This window comes from Thermobia domestica, chromosome 14 (genome assembly GCF_964235325.1).
Source record: "Thermobia domestica chromosome 14, izTheDome1.hap1.1, whole genome shotgun sequence".
NCBI classification, from domain to species: Eukaryota; Metazoa; Arthropoda; class Insecta; order Zygentoma; family Lepismatidae; genus Thermobia; species Thermobia domestica.
The window spans coordinates 7443918-7468867 of record NC_137467.1 but is presented as its reverse complement, the minus strand read 5'-3'; the positions used below and the strand labels follow the sequence as shown (position 1 = coordinate 7468867).

The 24950-nt window shown below is 35.1% G+C and overlaps 1 protein-coding gene across 1 annotated transcript in view; it reads left to right on the top strand.

Annotated features, from left to right (window-relative positions):
- Window positions 1-17176, top strand: part of LOC145669496 (uncharacterized) — a 292140-nt gene extending 274964 nt beyond the window's left edge. Inside the window, exon 3 of the mRNA XM_081737676.1 lies at window positions 12039-17176. Coding sequence (XP_081593802.1) covers window positions 12060-13640 — 1581 coding nt within the window. The 5' untranslated portion in view covers window positions 12039-12059 and the 3' untranslated portion in view covers window positions 13641-17176. The remainder of the gene's footprint in view (window positions 1-12038) is intronic.
- The last annotated feature ends 7774 nt before the right edge of the window (window positions 17177-24950 follow it).

Sequence of the window (24950 nt, the reverse complement as noted above, 5' to 3'; positions counted from 1 at the left end):
TTTTGACTGTGGGGGTTTTGACCGTTCGTGCGTTTGGGAGATTTGTCCATTTGTGTGGGGGTTATGACCGTTTGTGTGGGTGTTTTGACATTTCTTGAGTGTGGGGGTTTTGACCTAGACCCTTAAAAATTAGGATTAAACAGAAAAGGAGACTTTTAAAGGCAGGTTATCTCGAATTATCGAAAACTCATATATACTATAAAGCAGTTTCGGACTGGGGGTATAGGGCCCCTGCAGGAGTCTTACTTGGAGGGCTCCATTTTCCTTTAGGGATGCGCACGAGTCGAGACACACTTTGTAAAATTCGAGACGAGTCGAGATAAACGTATTTCTCGACTCGAATTTTCGAGTCGAGACACGAGTCGAGTCGAGACTGCTCGTAAAAATCTCGATTCGACTCGAATGTCTCGAAAATCTTTCTATAATTTTAATATTATTTTCAAGAAAGTATTCACTCAGAAACAGCCTTGAAATCAATTCCAGCATTTAGCCTATTATTTTAGAAAGGTACAGAACGCATAAACTTTATAGTTAATCTTTCGAGATCAAGATTTGCACATGTGATGCCAACTCTCTCCAGCGACCTACCAAGGACCATTGCGTCCATGGCGAGACGCGTCGCCATTCTTATTGGTGCCAAACATATTTTCGAGTCATGGCACGAGTCGAGACAACATTTTCTCGAGACGAATCGAGACAGGCTTAAATTTCGACTCGACTCGACTCGTGCGCATCCTTACTTCCCTTCGTATGATGAGGGTGGCCTTTCTTCATAACAGCTTCATTTACGCATTGTAATAGGGCCCCACGGCAGGAACCTGTTCTGTTTCTTTATAATATTGCAATAACTTGTCAAACAACTAATAGAGGGCCCCAGCACGACTTTATAGAATTCAGTCTCATTTCAGCATTCACGAGGTCCTAATACACATTTAGACAATATGATACTGGGGCCCCATTCTTCATATTGTTGAAATATATTCTTACTAGGCCACAAAGAAAGGACCCCAAACGTGACTTTACTTTTATACTGTTTGGACCCCAAGACTACATGCAATGCTGGGGGTCACCGAACTCTGGGAACGGAGCAAATCCAGCACAGCAGACATGTTTTATCTTACTTTCTATGTTAATCAATATTCATAACATAGAATTCAATATTCATATTTTATTTATTTATTTATTTATTTATAGAGGGCCCCGGCAGGGATTCCTGCCCTCCTACCCTGGTCGGTCCGAACCTGCTGTAAAGGAGATTTTTTAAATGCGAGACTACTTCGGATTATCAAAAACTCGGAAATAGACTATATTTAAAGCGAAGCTACGTGGAGTGGTAAACTGATTTCAAATACCAGTAAAAAAAATGGTTTATCAAAACTAAAATGATAGGAAGACATTTTCAAAGCGAGGCTACCAACAACGACTGATTCAAACTATCGCCTCCAGCGAACTGCTATGGCTATACAGTTACAACTAATACATAGCCACATTTCTTGCATAGATGGCATTATATCCAGTGTTGCAATGTTTCAGTGTCAGGCTGGAAGTATTTGGAAATAGCCTCGTACTTACAGGGTGGCACACGAAATGTCATACCATTTGTTTGTTCATTACACATGTATTTATCATCAAAATATTACAAAATCAGTGCAGAATTAATTGTATGAGCATGGAAATTTAGTTCAATCGGTATGTGTTCAGTGTGATCACAATTTTGTTTTAGAACCTCTTGCAAGCAAACCTTTACATTTGTCACAACGTTCCTGCACAAGTCTTCCGAAATTAGACTGCACAACTGTATGACGAGAGCCCTGAGTTGAGCTGCACTTCCAGGCTTCCTTCCGAAGACATTATCTTTCAAGTAGCCCCAAAAGAAGAAATCAGATGAATTGATGTCAGGGCTATGCGGGGGCCACTTTCTCCATCTTGGTGACGCTCAGGAAACCCATGTGACATTACCCGCCCATCAAACATCTGCTTTTAATTCATGGACAAATGTTATCTTGTAAGAGAACATGTGAAGATCAGAATGCAAAATCCTTTGTATGGACCGACGAGATATTCTTAACTCAGCATCCGTCCTCTTTGTTGAATGGCTAGGACTTCGTGTCAAAACAACGCGAATTGCTTCAATGTTGTCAAGGGTGCGGACACTTGGTTCGCTATTCTTCACCACAGAGCCAGTTGTTTCAAATTTACGATACAATCTCTGAATAGTCTGTTTTTTTTCTTTTAGTGCTTGCCATAGGCTAGCTTCCTTTTAGAGGGCTACACCCTCTCTACACCGCGGTGGCTCAGTGGTAGAGCGTTCACCTCTGGTGTTTGGGGTCCCGGGTTCGACCCCAGGTCAGCCAAGTGAACTTTGTGGTGGACAAACATCGTGTGCGTGGGTTTTCTCGGGGTTCTCCCGTTTCCTCCCACTTTCTTCATTCCACCATTTCATTAATTTCTCATAATCACCGTCTCCTTCAGCATAACCGTGGGACGTAAAACTCAAAGATTTCATTTCATTTCATTTTTCCTCTCTGAGGTGAGAGAAGTGGAGGAATTGTGGTAGAGGAGTAAGGCATGGCTGGGCTAAGAGGAATTTTTTTTTTAATTTTATTTATTTGTTTCCCGAGCTAGAACATTATGATATTTTCGATCATAATCATATATAAATGGTAGGAGTAGTTTTACATTAACATATTAACATAACACAAATAACATAACATATAATTGGACATAACATAAATAAGGAAATTATGGAAATATACATAAATTAGATAGTAGAGCAAATCATGAGAACAATTTAAGCACTGAGATTTAGATGGGATAAAGTATATAAGTAGACAAAGAGAGAATCGTTACTATACAGGATTATTGATTAAATTAAGTGATTCTGGGAAGTTAGACTAAAAATTGAGCGAATTTAGAATGAGAGTGAGAATGATAGATGAGGCGATGTGCGATACACAGGACAACACAAGGCAAATGTGTGTTATCTTCTGCCTAGGGGCACCTCTAGGCTGGTGAAGACGGAGGGAGCCCTGTTAGAAACAAGAGGTGTCACAGTGCAGTGAAGGATGGAAAGATGTGAGGTAGATGAGCATGAAGTTAGTAGTCTTCGAGCAGATACAAATCCGGATGGTCAGGTGGTAGAGTATATAGGTATAAAGTGAACAGCAAACAAAGTGGAGAATGGGCGTAGCGAGTAGGGACAGGATGGAGTTCATGATGGCGCATAGTATCCGTGAATAAAGGATAATGAGAGGTATATCGGACACTGATGAATTCCAATAGTCTGTTTTCATGGAGCCCATTTTGTACGAAAGTGTGCACGAAAGCGTCTTTGTGTCGCCACAAAACTCCTCGTTTCTGTAATTAAAAAAAAAGTGCCACTTTCACTTTCTGTTAAACACTCAATCTGCTTTTATACGCCATCTTGAAAACTGCTGCTGTTGGCGCCAAATAAATATTCGATAGGCTACTAACTTCTCTGACATCTACCGGATTACCCATAAACCAAACTATATGAATACGAGTTTTCAACATTCCATCTATAATTTACGTATATAATGAACAAAAAAATGGCATTTCGTGCGCCAACCTGTATGGCATATTAAAGATGTTATAAAATCAACGAAGAACGGCTTTTTTTATTATTAGTCTTTAATGTATCATTCAAATTTAAATTTCAAATTTAATGTCCCCTTTAAAAAATAAAAGTAAAACAAGTGCGTTTTATGTAAGAAAATATTTTAATACATAAGATAAACAGCATAAGGAAAACTATGGTTACATAAGTAAGATTTAACCCATTGAAAGGGTCAAATCGAGGCTATACTGTTGTGTTTAATGAGTTAAACTGTTTATTGAATAGGTGGCTCTATTGCGTGTGGTCTATTTCAATTAAAGAGCTTATATTAGTTATAATATACATATGTGGGCCAATTCGACTACAGCAATCTCATGTCATTGTCTCTCCTCACATATGGAACCGCATATGCAACTCGTTCCCCTTTGTATGATTAATGATTCAGAGGCTTTGACTGAAATGCATGACAGAATGATTATAATCTGTATTCCACGGCTGTCACAAATGATTGCTGTTTTCTTTTTACGCTAATTACATTAATTGATTAAATATCCGTACAACAATTGGAACATGATTAATTGTTATTGTTACAAATTACGTGTTACGCTAAGGTGTACGTATCCTCAGTCTTGCTTACTCAGTTAAAGGATGCCTTCAGGGACGCCAGCAAGATTTTTCCAAGGGGGGCAAAAGACCAGTTCCAAGGGAGGAGCAAAGGACCAATACATAAGCACAGTCGCGAATACACGATATAAAACATAATACATAATATAAAACATAATACATAATACACTATATAAAACATAATACATGACATAAAACAATACATAATATAAAACATAATACTTGATATAAAACAATCTATAATATAAAATATAATACATGACATAAAACATAATACATAATATACAACATAATACACGACATAAAACATAATACATAATATAAAATAATACACGATATAAAACATTATACATAATATAAAACAATACTTGATATAAAACATAATCTATAATATAAAACATAATACATGATATAAAACATAATACATAATATACAACATAATACATGAAATAAAACATAATACATAGTATAAAATATAATACACGATATAAAACATAATACATAGTATAAAATATAATACACGATATAAAACATTATACATAATATAAAACAATAAACGATATAAACATAATATATAATATGCGTAAAACATAATAAACAATATAAAACATAATACATAATATAAAACATAATACACGATATAAAACATAATACACGATATAAAACATAATACATATTATAAAACATAATACATAATATAAAGCAATACATAATACAAAATATAAAATAATTATTTACGTACATATGTCCTTATTAACGGGTGCATTAAGTCGTTGTGCAACATCTTCAAATTCGAATTTTATGTAGCTCAGAATTTTGTAAAAAATTCTATCTTTTTGTATCAGTAAAAGAAAATTTTGTACCATTCATATAAAGGAAGGACAACCACTGTAAAATTTAGCCCACTTCCATCATCTATTACGACATCTTCCCATTCGAATTTTAACTAGCTCAGAAATTTGTACAACCAAGGAAAAAATTGTACTATTCAAATAAAAGAGAGAGGGCCACTTCAAAATTTATGGACTCCATTTACTTGTAGCTTCGACATTTTCAAATTCGAACTTTGACCTGCTCTGAATTTTTGTACTATTACAGAGTTCTCACAGATCTCGAAAAATCAGGGAATGTGACAGAATTTATTTTTGTCAGGGAAAGTCGCAGAAATTATTGAAAAGTTTTTCTAAAGTCAGGAAAATAATTGATAAGTTCTTTAATGATAAGGAATAAAAGTAGTCGTTCTCGAAAATGTAGACATCTTTTAAGTAAAAAGGTTATTTGAGATTTAGAGACCAGGCAGGCAACACAACATCATAGAATAGTATGTTACAGATGGATTAAGTGATATCAAAGTGCGGTGTGTCCTGATTTGTGGCGAGGTTCTTAACGCTGAAATCAGTTGAGCTACAGCATCTTGAATTGTTTACTTTGATCTAATATATGAAACAATTTTACGAAATGAGACTTCGTAGCTTGTGAACCAATAGTGATAGATTCTTCCGGTTTTCTTTTTCGGAAAGAGGAAACAATAGGGTTTTATATGCAGCTCAAATTCCTAGATGCTGTTTCTAGTATGACGATCTATGGTGGGGTTGATCCACCTTATCTTTCTCTGTCGAAACAAAGCCATCGATGTGGATCGTTAGAGTGATGAACTCGCTAAAAAAAAAAAATGTACCGCAATTTTGCCGGCAAGCACCCGGAAATGTTCAAAAGACGTGATATTCTAAGGTTTGACGAAAAAAGCGCGCGCATATGTGGCTCAAAGGACATAGCAATCTTTTGCATGAAAATGAAATGAAATCTTTAAGTTTAACGTCCCACGGTTATGCCGGTTAGGCTAAAGGAGACGGTGGTAATGAGAAATGAGTGAAATGGTGGAATGAAGAAAGTGGGAGGAAACGGGAGAACCCCGAGAAAACCCACGAGCACGGTGTTTGTCCACCACAAAGTCCACACGGCGCGAGCTGGAATCGAACCAGCGACCCCAAGCACCGGAGGTGAACGCTCTACCACTGAGCAACGGCGCCCCCCAATCTTTTTCATGAGTTGCAATAAGAAACAGTTCGTGATCCACCGTATTCGCCTGATCTCTCTCCCATTGATTACCATCTCTTCTGGCATCTCGAGCACTTCTCGGGAGGGAAGATGTTTGCTGATGATTGGATGGTGCGTAACGTGGAGTTGAGGACACTTCAGACCACTTTTAGACCACGGTCTGCAATCATTGGCTAAGAAATGTCGAAAAATTGTATGCTTGTAGATGGTGACCATTTTGATTAACAGCATATTATAGAGCTTATTTTTATTTCATTCTTCTTTTGACCTTTAGGGGCACGGTGGCTTAGAAGTAGAGCTCATACCTTTGTTGCATGGGGTCCCTGGTTCGATCCCCCAGGCAAGTAAGTTTGTGGTGGACAGCATCATGTCCATGGGTTTTCTGGGGTATTCCTGTTTCTTCCCACATTATCATTCCACTTGCCTTAATCATCGTCTTTCTTATCCTAAAGGGCATAATCGTCGCACGTTAAACGGAAAGATTTCACTTTTTCCTTGGAACTTTGCAAATGCCGTACTTAGAAAAAGGACATTTCATTTGCACCAGCCTAATACCAATGCTGGAAAAAACAAAGATGGCGCCAACATTCAACAAATTTAAGTAAAATTGTTGCTTTAATGCGGTAGGAAATGAAGAGAAATGTTTTAGTCGTCTATTTTTCTTTGTAAGGGGCAAAAGCTAAAATTTAGGAACAAGAGAAAATAAGGAGACTGAAATAAATAGACGTTTTCTCGTGATTTCCCAAAGGAATAAACCGAGATTTGACTCCAATATTTTTCCTGCCTTCCTCAGCGCTCAAAGATCTTCACTTTTCTAACTTATAACCACTACAGAAAGAGATAAACAACGGTTCTCTACTTTAACTTATTTCTACCTCTTTCTTGCTTCCCCCTCTCCTATCACCCTTTACCTTTCACTCGTGCCTTGTGAGTTATTATATTCCTTGGAATGCAGTCAGGTGTTCGTACAGATACAAAGTTAGATACACTGATTGCAATGTTGCCAAATTTAACCTAGTGACGAATTCTATCAACAAACTGGTTCTCTAAGTTGGCTGCGTGTTTAGTACGATCGTTATACATATGTACGTAAAGTAGGGTGTTGTATATTCTAAATAAAGGATATGTTTGAGTAAAATTAATACGAAAACTTCTAAGCAAAACAAATTATGTTTAGATTTTGGCAACGATATGTTATTAAAAGTACTATTTCCGATATGCATATTTGCGGATCCCAAATGTTTCAGGTATTCTCTGATCTTATTGGCCGATACAGATAGGGCATCAAGAGTCATGACCTATATATAGCGGAAAGCAAACGTCAGATGCTGTCGGCCCTCGTAGCCGAGTGGGCGAGTAATGAAAGTCACTTTCGGCGTAGGTTCAAATCTGCCCCAACGAAAGTCTTTTTTTTTTTTTTAATTTTCATAAGTGTGCAGTTTTACTATAGGGATTCATAGTATAAGTAGTAGTAGAAGTAAATGTAGTAGTAGTACTAATAGTACGGTAGTAGAAGTAGGAGGAGGAGGAGGAGGAAGAGTAGAAATAGTAGGAGTAGCAGCCAAGGGCGCCCATGTTGTAGTTTCCAAGGGGGGAGCAAGTATAAGCGAGGTTTCAAATATAGTTTCACATTTTGCTATAACTAATGTAAAAATTCTTTGGGCTTTTGATATTCCCAAGTACGATTTCCTCTTAGGGGGCAAGCGCCCCACCTTCCTTCCCCTGATGGGCGTTCTTGGTAGCAGCAGTCGTAGGAACGAGTTAGAAACCCCGATTGGGTTCTGTTCTCGACATCAAATAGGCAAAGTAAAGAATTGCCCAAATTTTTCTGCACATTTTACATGGCCAACTTAAAACAACTGGCTAGAGTAGCGCGCGAATACTGAAACGTTTGGGATCGCCATAAGTGCTTCCGGTATGTTTATCCTATACATATACAGTGTTGCCAACAAGATCACTCAAAATCCCACCAGATTCTTGAACCAAATCGCTAGGATACCACCTGGAAATATGGCGATTTGAACCAGAATCCTCTTATTACTAAAACAAGGTGTATAATATGTTAATTAATTATTGTCAACATATTTAATAAAGGTCAGAGGTACTTATTACTAATGTGTTATCAAATTTCTATTGTGGGGCCGCGGTGGCTCAGTGGTAGAGCGTTCACCTCTGGTGCTTGGGGTCCCGGGTTCGATCCCAGCCCCCGCCAAGTGAACTTTGTGGTGGACAAACACCGTGTGCGTGGGTTTTCTCGGGGTTCTCCCGTTTCCTCCCACTTTCTTCATTCCACCATTTCATTCATCACTCATCATCACCGTCTCCTTTAGCCTAACCGGCATAACCGTGGGACGTAAAACTTAAAGATTTCATTTCATTTTCAAATTTCTGTCATTTCCGATCTTCGTAGAGAGTTAGAGATGGAGGTGAAATGTATTTTTCTGATGCTTAATCGACTGCTAGAAACCGCTTCTCCGATTAATCTCTATAGTGATCACCATTAAAACCGGAAGTGGTTTCTGTACAGTTGTTTAATCAGTTCAGATAAACACTACTATGAGAACTACAAGTTGTTATACGTTTTGTTTTTGTTCTACTAATGTGTTACGTCTCGATTACGGTCTCCGTAACATCCTTACACATTTGGCTTTAACCTTTTGGGAATTTTTAAGGTAGATTTTAGACTTCCAGTCAAGCAACCAGTACATCATCACCATTTATCGTAGGATCACGGTTTGTACCTTATTCTCTTTAGAATAAAGCAACCTTCTAAACTGTACCATTCGAAGATCCGTATCATATACCTGAAAAGAGGTATTAGAGGAAAATGGGGATTTTTTTCCGAAAAAAAATCTTTTTTCAAATACTAGTTTAGGCCCTCTCTGGGCCGGACCTGTGTTAACGTATGGTCAGTCGAAGATATATATATATGTGTGTGTTCTTGAGACAGCATTTGCGAGAAAACAAAATAAGTCTTTTGCGTTGTACTCTTGAAGGCCAAACAGATGACGTTATGACTCCCACCAACTTGACGAACTCCTTCTCGAAACACAACTTTGTGGTGGACAAACACCGTGTGCGTGGGTTTCCTCGGGGTTCTCCCGTTTCCTCCCACTTTCTTCATTCCACCATTTCATTCATTACTCATCATCACCGTCTCCTTTAGCCTAACCGGCATAACCGTGGGACGTAAAACTCAAAGATTTCATTTCATTTCATTTTTCTTCTCGAAACACATGTGTCCTGTTTCGCAGCGCATACGGCTGATCAATAAAACCTTCAAGAGTAATAGGTGTTAAATGAGGGTTTTAAAACAATACACACGTATGGTAAGTGTATAATAAATCTCGAAAGGATAAAACGTATTTAAAAAACACACTAATTGGTCGATCGATACAAATTGTACTCTTTATTTTGGAACAAAAATAAAATACGTTTTCATATGAGGCATAGGAATTGTCCACAGCACCTAATAAAGAGAAGTAATGCCGCGGATTGTTTATGATTTAACATCCAAAATACCATTTTCTCTACTTTTTTTGGCTGTAACATGGCAACACTGCATCCAAATCAAACCAAAAAGATTATAAAAGTTTACTAATCGATATTGAAGATATCTTGTATTAGTTCCTTGATATTTTAAATGATGTATTCTTATTTTTCTGAATCAGAGACGATTACCACTTTGTGTCGTAACTTTTTTTTTTTAACTGGATAAAGTAATTAATTATTGTTTATGGGATTTTTCTTACAGTAACTCCACTATTTATATACGACATTTTTACATGTATGAACTGTCATAGTTTTAGTTTCTGCGCCTATTTTGGGGGTGCAATCTATAACATTATGGAGCACGTACACCGAGTGCCCACACGAAAGCCATGTAGAGGGTGGTAGGTAACTCCACCGACAAACTTTGGGAGGTGATTCCTTATATGAAATGAAATAAAAAAAAAGTTCTGATAAACATAGGCCAACGTCTTCTTTCAGAGTTATGAACCGCCGAAGATTCGAAAAATCATGTTTCGAAACGCCCTGCCTTAGAAACTATATTGCCTATCCCAAGCGGTTTTAGGAATTACACAGGAACTAGTATACGATCTATCTAAATGTCCATGTTTTAACATCCTCCGTTATCGGCGAAACGAACGCGCCATTAGTACTTAAAGGAGTATCCTTATACCTCAACTTCCTTTTTACAGTTCATTTTACCGATAACGGACTACGGCAGAACATAGATATTTAGATAGTTCGCATACTAGTTCCTTTCTAATTCCTTAAACCGCTTGGGATCGGTCCTGTAGTTTCTAAGGCAGAGCGTTTCGAAACGTGAATTTTCGAATTTTCGGCGGTTCATAACTCTGAAACGAGACGTTTTTCGTCCCATGTTTATTAGAACTTTTTTCTTTCATTTCATATAAGGAATCACCTCCCAAAGTTTGTCGGTGGAGTTACCTACCACCCTGTATATACCGGCTAGGCTAAAAGATACTATGATGATGAGAAATGAATGAAATGGTGGAATGAAGAAAGTGGGAGGAAACGGGAGAACCCCGGAAAGCCATGCACACGATGTTTGTCCACCACAAAGTTGCCATAATTTAACCATGTACTATAGTCTAACTATAATCTTATGTTGGAAATAAGAATTGTGTAATAATCATTTCTCTTCTGTCATATATCGTATATTTCTGGATCCAAGACGACTCCGAATACAAAGCAACCTCCCTATTTCCTTTTGTATCAAAGAATTGCAAAAAAAAAAAAAAGTACATCTATAACACATGCAAGGTAAAGTTGCACAACTTACAACAAAACTGTAATAAAAATCAAATCAGATCAGACCTCTCCTAATCTTCCTCACTAGAAAGTTCGATGAATCTTCCTCTCTAGAAGGTTCGATGAATTTTTTTCTCTAGAGGGTTCGATGAATCTTCCTCACTAGAAGGTTCGATGAATCTTCCTCTCTAGAAGGTTCGATGAATTTTTTTCTCTAGAGGGTTCGATGAATCTTCCTCACTAGAAGGTTCGATGAATCTTCCTCTCTAGAAGGTTCGATGAATTTTTTTCTCTAGAGGGTTCGATGAATCTTCCTCACTAGAAGGTTCGATGAATCTTTTTCACTAGAGGGTTCGATGAATCTTCCTCACTAGAAGGTTCGATGAGTCTGTGAACGTTTAAGCCTAACGCAGAAGACGAGGAAGAGGATAAACTTGGGGCTTAAGTGGCCCCATCACAGCGAAATTAAAATATCGCTAATTTTACAGTAATTATGTAATATCTTCAAATAGATAAAAGGTAATCGAAAAGTGGAACAAGAGCTCCCTAGACAATATTATTTTACATGAGATACCGTTATCACGACTCAATTATCTGCTTTCGATTTCCAGCCATTTAGAAAATCGGCATTTATTTTAGCGTTTCTAAATGCCTGCAAACGGAAAGCTACTAGGTGACTCGTATTAACTTTACTTCATGCAAAATAATATTGTCTAGCGCCCCCTTGTTCCACATTTCGGTTATCTTTTATCTATTTGAAGATATTACATAATTACTGTAAAATTAGCGGTATATTAATTTCGCAGTGATTAGGTTTCTTAATGGAAGCTCCTGATTCTGTTCAATAAAGAAAACTCTACATAATATGTCGTGAAAGCGAGACGACCTTATAACTTTGAACACAAAATTGTTGCGAAATAAACTCGCCTTGGATTCAGAAATATAGGCATGTTTTGTAAGTATTATAAAGTTTTAATTCTTACTTTCTTCTCCTTTTCAGACGACGTGGCGTCCGCCCGTCATGCTGCCATCGGTAATGGACGCCATTGGATTAGCTCGCAGCTACCAGCCATCAGCAGAGACAAATGATCCTTCAGCAGCAACGACGCCAGATACAGACGACGCCAGTGATGGCCTTGAGATAACAGCGACTCCAGTGCCCCTGGAGACAACCACCATAAGCAAAGTAGACCTTGAATTTTACAAGACTTATGACGTCATGACAGGTGTTCGCATCGCTGCCACGTTGGGCGGTTTCTTTAGTCTGATGGTGCTTTTTGTTGTGTACAAAAGTAAGTGTAAATCTCATAAAACTCTAAGTGACGAGCAACTAGCGGCCGCTGTAGCTGCTCAGGAACAGCTGGAGGACGAATCGTTAGACGCGTTCTACGCGTTGGTTGGTGAGAGTTCGAGGTTCCCGCGACGTTCTTTTGGAAACATGAGTGCTCCTGTGAGACCGAGACTATCAACGACAAGTTATATTAGTTTAGACCCCAGTTTGCAAATTAAGAGCCTTCCAGGTTCTGTTTTGGGTGTAAGTTGTGATCAGCCAGGTTGTAGTAATAGCATCACGATTGAAGAGGAACCAGCTCCAGGACCGTCTCATCAATTCCTCACCGTTCCTGGGATTCGCCGGCTCAGCTCAGTGACATGCTCCAGTTCTGACAGTTCTTATCTTGAGTGTCGCGGTTCTGTGGAACTGTGTTTACCGCCTTTGTTGCACCCTGCTCCGCGTCATCCACTTCTTCGGAGGCAGCACACCATTGCTGATGAAGGACCATCTTCATCTTCTTATGGTAACTGGGACTATCCGATTGATATCAATGTAATTCAGCCGACGCCGAATGTTTCGCCTTGTGGCAGTGAAAGAGCGTTGAGTAGTGCCCGGCTAGCGTCCAACGGAGATGATGAGGATGAAGAATGTGCGGAAGCGAAACCACGGTTGAAAGCACCTCTAGCATCTATTGGAGCCAGTGACTCTTTCTCCTCCGATTACCCTGAGTTCGATCTCCGATCTGTGGGTTCCGACTCAGTGTTCTATGACGACGATGAAGATGATTTTTCTACTGATATTGAGGACAGTGATGGTGAAGAGGAACGACATTCACTTGTTAAAAACCACTGGAATCTTCAAGCCCTCCCTTCGCAATCATCTCCCATAGGATCAGTTGCATATTCCCAATTTCTTCAACTGCCCCCACCAACTGTCTCGTCTGCAAGACCTTGCTCACACCCTCTCGTCCCGACTGGACGGTGGACGGGAGCCTTCCGACCAAAGCGTAGATTCACGATGCCCGCGTCAGTCCGGCGTCCCTCGTCGTCCCCCTGTGATACGATTAGTGCCAAAGTGGCGGCGGGTTCGATGGACCACGAAGAACACGAAGAAGCTGAATTTAACAGTCATCGTCCGCCCATGATTGACGAGATGACTACTAACGCTGACAATATACTTCTTATTCCATCGACGTCATTAGGTGTCCCTAGTTACCCATTACTCAGTGGTTCGTGTGAACGGTTGTCGCATAACCCAAGAAATAGATCAGCGTCCACGTCCCTAGAGAGTATGTCGAAAACCTCAAGGACTACAGAAACCATATTTTAGATAACTTAAGCGCGCCCTTCAATCGTTTGTGTACAAATAATAATTCATAAAAATAGGTTGTGGCATATCTTCTGAGATAGTCGTATAATATTAAGATGTCTTTAATCAAAAGTTTATTTTTTAAAAACGTTAATATATAACTATTTAAAACAAGAATCAAAAGATTAGGTTTTTGTGAAGTTTACTTTAAGATATGGATGAAGTCAGCTGAGCATCTCTTTTATCTATATAAATTGGATAACTTTAAGAGCGGTGCTACCTTATTCTCCCCGTATTTCGTCTATGTTCTAAAAAAGACGAAACCATATAATAAATTTACGATTTCTGCACCTAAGACGGAGCAGAAGTGGATACAGCTTGTATCAATTAAGACCTTCGGTTTAACATCAGTCATAAACACTTTACACTATATACAGGGTGTTTCTGCAGGAAATCGCGTACATTTGTTAAGTGATCGGGAGGTCGTTCTAAGCATAAAAGTTTCTATGACCATATGTTCTATTCTTAACGATTTAAAAGCTACAGATTATTAGCTGTTTTGGATCAATGTTCAATAAAAGTATTAATTGTTCAACTTGCGGTTATTGTGCAGAGATGAGGCAGCTCATGTCAATGGTGCTGGTGTGGTCCTTTCAACAGTATGCAGCATGTATTAGTAGTGTCTTTGATACGGAAATTACCAAGGGAAATTGAATACCGATAGGACTGCCATCCAAGTCTCTTAAATAATCCTGAAAAGGGAAAGTTTTAAGGGACGCCATTCAATTTCCCTAAATAATTTTCCTTTTAAAGTCACCGTTAGCGTGTGTTGCATACCGTTAGAAGGACCATTTCATCACCATTAAGTGCGGTGTCCCATCTTTGTAGTGTAACTTTAGGATGACCAATAAATGCTTTCATAAAACGTAAAGTCCAAAATGATTAACAACCTTTAGTTTTCAAACTGTTGAGAATAGGGCAAAAGGCCGTAGGAAATTTTTTGATTATTAGAATAACTTCCCTTATTATCTCATCTAGGAACATTTTGTATATCTATATATGAAGTGTTTTGACAAAATTTGACAATAGTTCAATATGAACAAGAAAATATTACTAGAGCTATATCGATAGAAGATTTATAGAACATATTAAAACTGTGAAATTGTAAATCTGCTCCCTGTTTAAATTCTGATCTGAATTTTGTAATCTTATTCTTAAGATGGCTGAACTTACTAACACTTTTCCATGTTTTCTAAACGTAAGTAACATTGCTTTTTTTAAAAAAAGAACTTTGGAAAAAAAGTGAAATATAAATTCTTCTCATTGTCAAGTTATTCTTTTACAATATCCCATAGAATAGTAAATCCGTGGAATAATAAAAACTTAGTGATAGATAAAACATTGTTAACTCAGGTACGTCATTGTTACAATGTTTCTGAAACATCATAAACGCGTTTTTAAACTGAAACGACTACCTATTCTTCATATTTCTAGGCCAATACTATTTACACTTGTTAACACTTAGTAGTTTTTATGAACGTACATGAGTAACTTACTGATTATAAACTCGACAAACTAAAGCGTAGACACTATCGGTGGTATATGTGGTAGGAGATTGAAACAAATGACTGTTACGAGGCGTTGCCGTATGATAAAGCAAGGATCTTATAAAATAGAGGATCTGCCCTTACAACAAAATCTTGAAGCCATACGTCAAAGTTTCGCCACCCCTACTCTGCCCACTCCGCCCAATAGGATCGCAATATTTTGAGCCAACAATTATGGCGGAAATGAAAGTATCCAATCAGACGATGGCAGAAACGAGAGTAGCCAATCAGACGTGCCGATGCTCTGTTGCTTTTTGGCTTCATCGATTTTATAGCATGAAAATACATATGGGCAGATCCTCTGTTTATAACATCCTTGTGATAAATGGTGTTGGCGACCTAATGGTGAGCAGTGTTCTCAGATCTGAAGATTAAAAGTAGCAAGGTTGTGCTTTACAAGTAGCGAATTTGAACTATTTGTATCCCAAACTTAAAAATGAATTATTTTTGCAACTATACACTTTTACCAATTATACATATACATGTTACATGTCTGGGTTAGCAACGGTCAGGCGGCGATCGCAGTTTCGGACAGGTGACGATAATGTGTTAGGACAAGGAGCAATAGAACTACAAGGTGCAATGAAGATAGTATAAAATGTGTGACCTTTCTGATTTCCAAGGAGACATGTTTGCTTCAGTCAGTTTTGTGGGCTCTAAAATACATTTTACAACGTTTATAGTATGTTTGTTCACTGTTATTCCTCACTTCTTTAATTCACTGTTATTCACTGTTATTCCTCACTTCACTGTTATTTCTCACTTTAATTCACTGTTATTCCTCACTTCTTTAATTCACTGTTATTCATTGTTATTCCTCAGTTATTCCTCACTTCACTGTTATTTCTCACATTAATTCACTGTTATTCCTCACTTTAATTCACTATTATTCCTCACTTCTTTAATTCACTGTTATTCCTCACTTCTTTAATTCACTGTTATTCCTCACTTCTTTAATTCATTTGCTAAATTCTTTATCTGGGAGCCATGAATTTCAGAAGTTTATTTTTATTTTAACTCCCCTTACTCATAGTATTAATATGGATAATATAAAATAACACAATTAAATTTGCGATGCTCACGTTCACATAGGCCTAAGCATTATCTGAGACAGAACACGGTCAGTGATGCTGCAACAGCACAAACTCAACAAAAATCTAGTGTTGCCAGATCTGGAGATTAAAAAGTACTAAAACAAGATTTTAACTAGTACCGATGTTAGTTTTAGTAAAACTATTATTCATTGTAACTATTTGTACACCAATCTAGCAACACTGATGGTGAGTCGCTTGTTTTGTGCATGAATTAACGTGAATGTATATAAAGACGTGACAATACCGCACCTCTCTCATTTGCTAACAGCGTTTAAGAGGCCACATCAGTGCGAAATTAAAATATCGCTAATTTTACAGTAAATATGTGATATCTTCAATTAGATAAAAGATAATCGAAAAGTGGAACAAGACCTCCTTGGATAATATTATTTTGCGTTATCATGACTCATTAATCTGCTTTCGATTTCCAGCCATTTATAAAATCGGTATTTATTTTCGCGTTTCTAAATAACTGCAAACGGAAAGCTACTAGGTGACTCGTGATAACGGTACCTCATGCAGAATAACATCGTCTAGGGACGTCTTGACCCACTTTTCGATTATCTTGTATCTATTTGAATTTATCACATAATTACTGCAAAATTAGCGGTATTTTAATTTCGCAGTGATAGGGACTTTTAAAAGGAACAAGTGGCGCTACCTTTGAACGTCATAAAACGCTGTCCATTAGAATAATATTAGATTACAAATTCGTGGACAAAGTTAAACAAATGATTATGTTTCACAAAAGAATATACGATAGTTGCTTCCTTACAATTTGTTCACAAGTACCCTGAAATTTATAATTAGGTAATGGGATAGTCGGTTGATTTCTAAATAAGAACTTTTCTAAGTTTTTTTTTTTTTTTTTTTTTTTTGAAGAAAATGTGAAAAATTGAAGTATAGTTTAAAGATGAAACTATAAGTGAATGTAACTCTCTACAATGATCAGATCTAAATGCAGCAGTGGTGTATTTAGGATTTTGTCCGTGCAACTTGGTGTGGAACACCAGTTTCGCTTATCAGCTCCTTTAATTTTGGTATTACTGAGGACGGTCGACTTGAATCATAATTAACAACGGTCGAAACGAAAGAAAGTAACAACTAAGCAAAAGAAACAGAAGAGTAGAATGGACGAAAGAAACAAAAAAGGAACGCAGTTCTTACATGGAGTGAAATTTGACAAATTCAGTATTATTTATAAACAAAGACCATAAGAAAATGGAAAGTCAATGAAATTCTTAGAAATGGTTCTAGCCCTGGTCAGGGTTTGGAGTCCACTTGAGTTCTGTCTTTCATTATCTCTGTTTTGCATAAGGGTGTAAAGTACAAAAGCTCATTCTGTTGCATAAGAATACAAAACAAAAGCTCATTCCGTTGCATATGGACGCAAAACACGAAAGCTAATTCTGTTGCATAAAAGCACAAAACACAAATGCTCGCTCTGTTGCATAAGGATGCAAAACACAAAAGCTCATTCTGTTGCATTAGGATGCAAAACACAAAAGCTCATTCTGTTGCATAAGGACGCAACACACAAAAGCGTATTCTGTTGCATAAAGTCGCAAAACGCAAAACGTTATTCTTCTGTATAAGGGCACAAAACACAAAAGCTCATTCTGTTGCATAAGAACGCGAAACACAAAAGCTTATTCCGTTCATAAGAACGCAAAACATAAAAAATTATTGTTTCATAAGAACAAAAAACAAAAGCTCATTCTGTTGCATACGAATGCAAAACACAAAAGCTGGAACTCAAATTAAGAATGTCTCTGGTTGGTTGAGAATGAAATAAGCCAAATTGTAAGGTACAGAAAGAAGCTAAACTTAAACAAGCAAAACTATTTAGCTCAGTTTTACAATACAAGGGGAACTAGTAACTTATGGCACAAATTTTATGTTTAAAATTAATAATTTGTTAACATTTGGTAATTATTTTCACAACATAGCCTTATACGACCAGGGTTAGTCAACACAAATAAAGCTCGAACCATAAATGACTTGTTAATTTGGTTAGGTGAGTTATATAGAAAAAAATAGAATAAAAAGTAACAATAATTTATAAAAGTTAGACTTCAGGCTTGTACTTTTGTAGCATTCTGAACGACTTAGAGTTTTTTTGAATGTGTCTTGGACCATAACAAATCGATGAACATTTGATTTTTTTAGATTAGGTATATCATCTCGCACTAGTTACTAAACAATAAATAATGTTTCAGTCTTATTAGAAACATTGCATACGCGTAGCCAGAACTTTTCATATCGGTGTGCACAAAAACTTATTAAAGCCAAACATTTTATACAGGTGTGCTTAAAGGTAATTAAACGGAATTTTTCATTGGTGTGCACATAATTAAACTTCGCCCCACTCTCAACTATAATATTCTCACCTGCTCATCTTATCGGGTTTACAGTAAGGATATTTAAAAAGTCATATAAAATTATATTACAATGAATGGAAGAATTATAGATAACATTTTACAATGCATGACAATTTGAAAAAAAAAAAGAATCAAACTATTTTATTAAGATGTGTAAAGGCTATGCCTCTGAATATTGTAAATACATATTTGAAAATTAGTGTACAATTTTTTGTCAGTTGTGATCGCCGGCGACTGCCACAAAAATCGTTTAACATTTACACTTCATACATATCTACTTCCTACTTCAAAGACTGATAAATAAATGACAATCTCCAAATTCAATCTTCTTCAACAAACATACTTTTTCTATATTTTATGAAAGCTATTAGTGTTAAGAAAACAAAACTTTGATTAAAGGCATCTTGATTTTGATTACACAGAAGAAGTAATAGTAAAAAAAACAGATCCATAGAAATAAATAAATTCTTTTTGTGTCTCATCTGACTCTCGGAAATTAACCTCTCAGTTGTACCAGATCAGAGTTCTGTTGTATTTGTTGTAAACAAAGTAGAGTTTTAAAAAACAATGTCTGTCCTTTGTCTTCTGATTCAACTACGGTAATGTTGATTGGTACGATTCAGCAAATTTTCTGCTAAGAAAAAAATGAAGTATATTTATGTTTTGCATATAAGTATTTGTAATAAAATTAATTGTGTAAATTTTCAGTGATTAAAATTACCGAAGGGGAGTGGATCAAAAATTATACAGACCCACACACACAAAAAATTAAAACTTCTGTGCAGTTAACCCCAAGGTATGGATTCGATATATTTTGGTACACAGAATCCAAGTTTCAAAACTTTAAGACAATCGACCGTGCCACTTTTTTTATGGGCGAAAAACTTCAGCGAATTTTGGTACGTAAGACAACACACACGTTTTTTGCTCATAAAATAAAATTGACACGGTCGATTATGTTGGGGTCTCGAAATTTGGATTCTGTGTAACAAAATACATCGAATTTATACCATAAGGTCCGGTACACAGAAATTTATTGTGTGTGTGTGTTTCTGTGTGTGGCTGTGTTATCAATATTTAGTGAAAAATAATCAGTACTGATGATTGTTTGTAAAAAAAATATGTTATATGTTAACAATTTTAATTGATTAGCATTTTTCATTGATTCAATGTCAGTTATTTAACACAAAAATTAACACAAAAAGTTTTGGTATATAGTTTGATGCAAGTAATGAAAAATCCGTAGAAAAAAAGTTTTCCAGAAGATTCGACTCATTAATTCAATTTTACTTGTAACATTGACCATTCTATAACAAACTTAACTATTGTAATACAGCATTAGAAACAATGTTTAGAAACATGAAAAACATTATTTACGTCATCTAGAGTTTTTACAACAGGGGGAATAATGAACAAATATATATATATATCGCGAAACAATTTTAATTAGAACAATTTTCAAGTTTATAACAAGTGAAATTTTTGAATCAATTACCAAAAATAATACTTTGGGTAAACTACCAATTTATATTATTACAAAACAATTCTTAGTAACAATTTTAAGCAAGATAGAGGACTTAAATATGTATGTAAAAATATGAAACCTCAATTAAGGTAGTGAAAAAAATACCGAAGTTACAGAAGTTCATGATTTTCGCAAGGGGACCGAGATTTATTCGACATTTTTCATCCTCCTCTTTCGTCTCCATCAATACCCTTTTTTCACTCTCTTTTATTCTAATAAATATGAAGAGAAACTTTGTTTTACATTGCGCTAGTCTCATCACATAGCCAGTACTAGAACTAACGGCTCATTATGAACTATCTAATTTCTCCTCTTGTCCAGTTCCTATGTTTACGTTTTCTCCTGGCGATCGACACAAGTTCATGACTTTTTTTTCGCAGAAATTAAATGGCAAATGAATACTAGCACAGTGCTATTTGTTCTTTGGTTCCATTTGATGTCTTTTCAGTTGATGGTCAATTCAAAAAATTTAGAAGTACGTTAGAAACAAAAGGGAAAGAATATTAGAACTTCAAACATGTATTCAGAGCAGCTTTAAGAATTTGTAGAGTGTGGTTATATGATATGGTGATTTAGAAGATTATTTTTTTACAGTAATTAAATCAATTTGATTATTGTTCATTGTCGAAAATACTAGTTAGAAATATCTATTTAGCGAGAAAAGCAGAAAATTTGTCAGAAACGTACCAAACAACCCTAGCACTAGATGTAATGAAATATTTGAAATTATAATAATCCCTTCTTATAATTGTGATGGGTGACAAAATAGAGAGTCAGTGTTGTCAGTAATCCTAGCACACTTTTTTCTACCTGTGATCACGAAATATTGGAAGATGAAATAGACATAAACTAACTCATTTTATTTGCTATTAAAGCAACAAACAGGCGCTTCCGAGACTGTTAAAAGTTGTTAAATAATGCACACACATTAATTTCAAAAATGAAATATATGTATATATAAATATGTATATTAAAACACATATATATTTTGGTCAAAATAAATTTCGTCTTACCAACGACCCTTTTTATTCTCAGGATCGTTACTGAAAGTGAAAGAAAAAAGTATCAAAATAAGTAATTTGTTCATTTGAAGTGACAAACTATATTAAGGAGTAAAAAAAACAAGTGAAATTGTTGCGTTATAATTATATTATTTATGTCTTATGAACGAAAACAGCCCTAGTGTGCTCAGTTCGAACCTCTGCGGAATGCCTTCATTATATGTATATATATATCCTAATACGCAAACACACAGAAATATATTATAAATATACATATATATACATATACATAAATATAAATATGATATAAATATATTTCCCTAGTTATTAATATTGTTATGTTTGATATGTCACTGAAATTTAAGAAAAACAGTGTTGCAAAGTCGTGATTGTATAGATGGCAGCACAAAGGAGGCAAACTGGTATTTGAACATAGGTAGTATATCAAGATTTTTAAATTAATTAATTAATTTTACTATTAAATAAGCATTGCTGGACAGTGCTTCCTGTACTTAAAAACAATTAACCAGAAGTTGAACAATTTTCAAAGGTCAATAATATTAAATATCTTGTCATAAGTACATATACCTTACATTCAAAGAAATGTAACTGATGTATTTGAATTTTTTCTACTGGCATTGCATTGTAACACAAGTTCAATTTTGTGTGTATGAAACAATAGCTTTTTGGTCTTTCAAAAATATTCCCAAAATATTTAACATTTAATGTTTGTAGAATGGGACATATTCGCCAAGAAATTGCAAGTAAATGTAAAAACCCGTGGCACATTTTAAACTTTTCCCTTCCGAAGGATACAAAAATCAGTATTGGTAAATCCTAAAATCAGTTGAGTTTACGTTGAATGACAAAAGAATCAGTTCATTTAGTCAAGTCATTTAATGAATATTAATCACTTGAATTTACTTTGAATGACAAAACAATCAGCTAGTTTAGTCAAGTCATTTAATATATACTAAAATCAGTTAAATTTATTTTGAATTACAAAAGAATCAGTTCGTTTAGTCAAGTCATTTAATATATACTAAAATTAGTTGAATTTACTTTGAATGACAAAAAATCAATTCGTTTACTCAAGTCATTTAATAAATTCTAAAATCAGTTGAATTTACTTTGAATGACTAAAAATCAATTCGTTTACCCAAGTCATGTAATTAGTATTAACATCAGTTGAATTTACTTTAAATGACAAAAGAAATAGTTAGTCTAGTCAATCTTAAAATCTATTTGTGTTTTTAATCAAACCTGAAGCAAACTTAGTTTACCCTGTTGAACAAATCAGTACATGATATTAAGCAAGCTTAAAATTGCATGTGATTAAGTGTTTAATTTATTTACAGTACTTTGAAATCATTTTTTGTTGATGAGATCATTTCGTTATTTAAGTTGCGAAATTGAACCTAATTCTAACCAAAGTTTACTGATATTTCTTGGCGATTTTCTTATTCTCAAGGCAAAGAAAGTATCTCCACTAACTTCTTATTTTAAAAAAATATACGTTTTCATATTGCAAAGATGAGATTGTAAAGTTTATACAATAAAACACCGTCCCTAGATGTTGATCCTCAGGAGGATACGGGACCAAATTAAGCGAAACACTTGTAGAAAAATAAAACGAACTGTATAGAAGAAACAACAGGGTGACGATTATGTTTTAAAAAAAATGTATCTCAGGCAGCAAAGAGGCACCAAAAGATATTTCATAATTTTATAATTAATAACTAACGGAAATAAACCAAATGAGGAGTGCTTAGCACGAAGAATAAGAAGACAATACATAATTTAATAAATACTCCTTGTATCAAATGATTTATCAGAAATTCAAGTAATATTAGTAATTGAGCAAGAAAGGAAAACACCAAAACAAATTTGCACTTTTTGTCTATTACTTTGATTTCTTTCAGGTGTTTCTCTTACATAATCTTTGAAGTATTTCTGTAAGTATAATATTTCACTCATGTAACCAATCTTATATACCAATTTCGTTTATCCTCTGATGATCTCAAGCCTTGCAAGAATGGTTCAAACTTTTGTATTTCGTCACTCGTTATTCAAAGTTTCAATAAGTTTTATGAAATTATTTTACTTTATTTCTCAATTTGTAAGCAATATGTTTATGTTAATTTCATGTTAATTTATGTTAATTTTATCAGTGGTGTGCGTGTATATACATACATACACACAGAGAGAGAGACAGAATCACGATTATCCTAAAACGAGACGAAATTTGTGTGTTTGAACCTTCCTTTGACAAAATTTTGCGTACGCCATTGACTTCATTAAGAAGAAGGATTTCTTGATGGTGCTAAATACGAACGACAACTTTTTTGTTTAAAATTTTAGTCGATTGATAAATACAGGAATTTTATGTTTCTTTTGAAATGAACTAAAATTTTCATGGAATGTTTTTTTTTAAATTTCTTCTTCCTATAGTGTTCTCTGCTTCGTGAAAATTAAATGTGGTTTTGTATATATTATAACTTTAATATTTAATAATTGCTTTTAGTTTTAAGTATATTACATTTATATATAATAGAAAATTTATTTTTACAAAAAGTAAAGGAACATTTAATCAGGATTGAAGAAATAATCAGTAAATTGTAAAATTCATTTCATTTCAAACAAAACAGAAAAAATAACTTCCTATATAAAACAATGGGTTAAACAAAATAAAGATTTAGGTACGGCAATATCGTTATTCAAATCATAATAGCTCAGTATGTAAAGACAGAAATAAAAAAAAAATTAAGTGTCTTCGAACAAAAATTTTTGACCAAAATTGTTTGAATTATTGAGCTGAAATTATAATCAGTGGCAAACTATTTAAGAAATTTTTGGAAAGACAAATAATATTTAACAATTGTAAGTGTTTTGAAAAAATATAATTACTAAGCAAAACAAATCGATTGATTATTATAAAACTAATATCTTCTAACAGTTTCGCCAATTAACGCCTTGGCTTCACCAGAAACCATCTTTGACACTTTGAGATAGTGTCTGCTGAAGCAAAGTGGTTAGTTGGCGAAACTGTTACAAGATATTAGTTTGCTTTGGTCAACGTTTGGCTTATTTTTACTTACAGTATACAATAGGGAAACCTGGTATAATCGATAATATTGTTCAAAAAAGGCGAATCACTAAAAACCAGCAAAGTAAAAATTACTATTTGTAGAGTGCAAATCTAAGAAATTATAATAATTTTACTTGACTACTTAAAATTAGTATTTTTTTTTATCCAGTATCTTCCTAAGTATTTATAATTCAGCAATGTAAATGTTCTGGTGATTTATAGAGAATCTGTAGTTTGCTTTCTTATATTATACTTGTAAGCAAATTGGAGTTTGTTCCTTGAATAAAAATTAACTAAAGGTATAAAAGATATAGCCTTTCGCACCAACCAAAAAGCGAGAAGCATTGCCAATAGTACCGATAATACTTTGCTTCTTAAAGGTATAAAATATTCTCTACATTTTTCACTTGTTTCAAAATATCGTAAATAACTTTTGATATTTTTTATAAAAAATAAAATACTCTAACCTAAATATGGTCAGGAGCAGTATTGAATTCAGACTGTACAAGGAAGGGCAATAAAAATTTAAGGGGGGCTCTGTTCTAGATTGCAATAGAATAGCAGTAATCTGTCGCAACAAACCTCGCGACTTGATATTGTCTGGTCAGTTGCAATAACCAATATATTGTCATTTT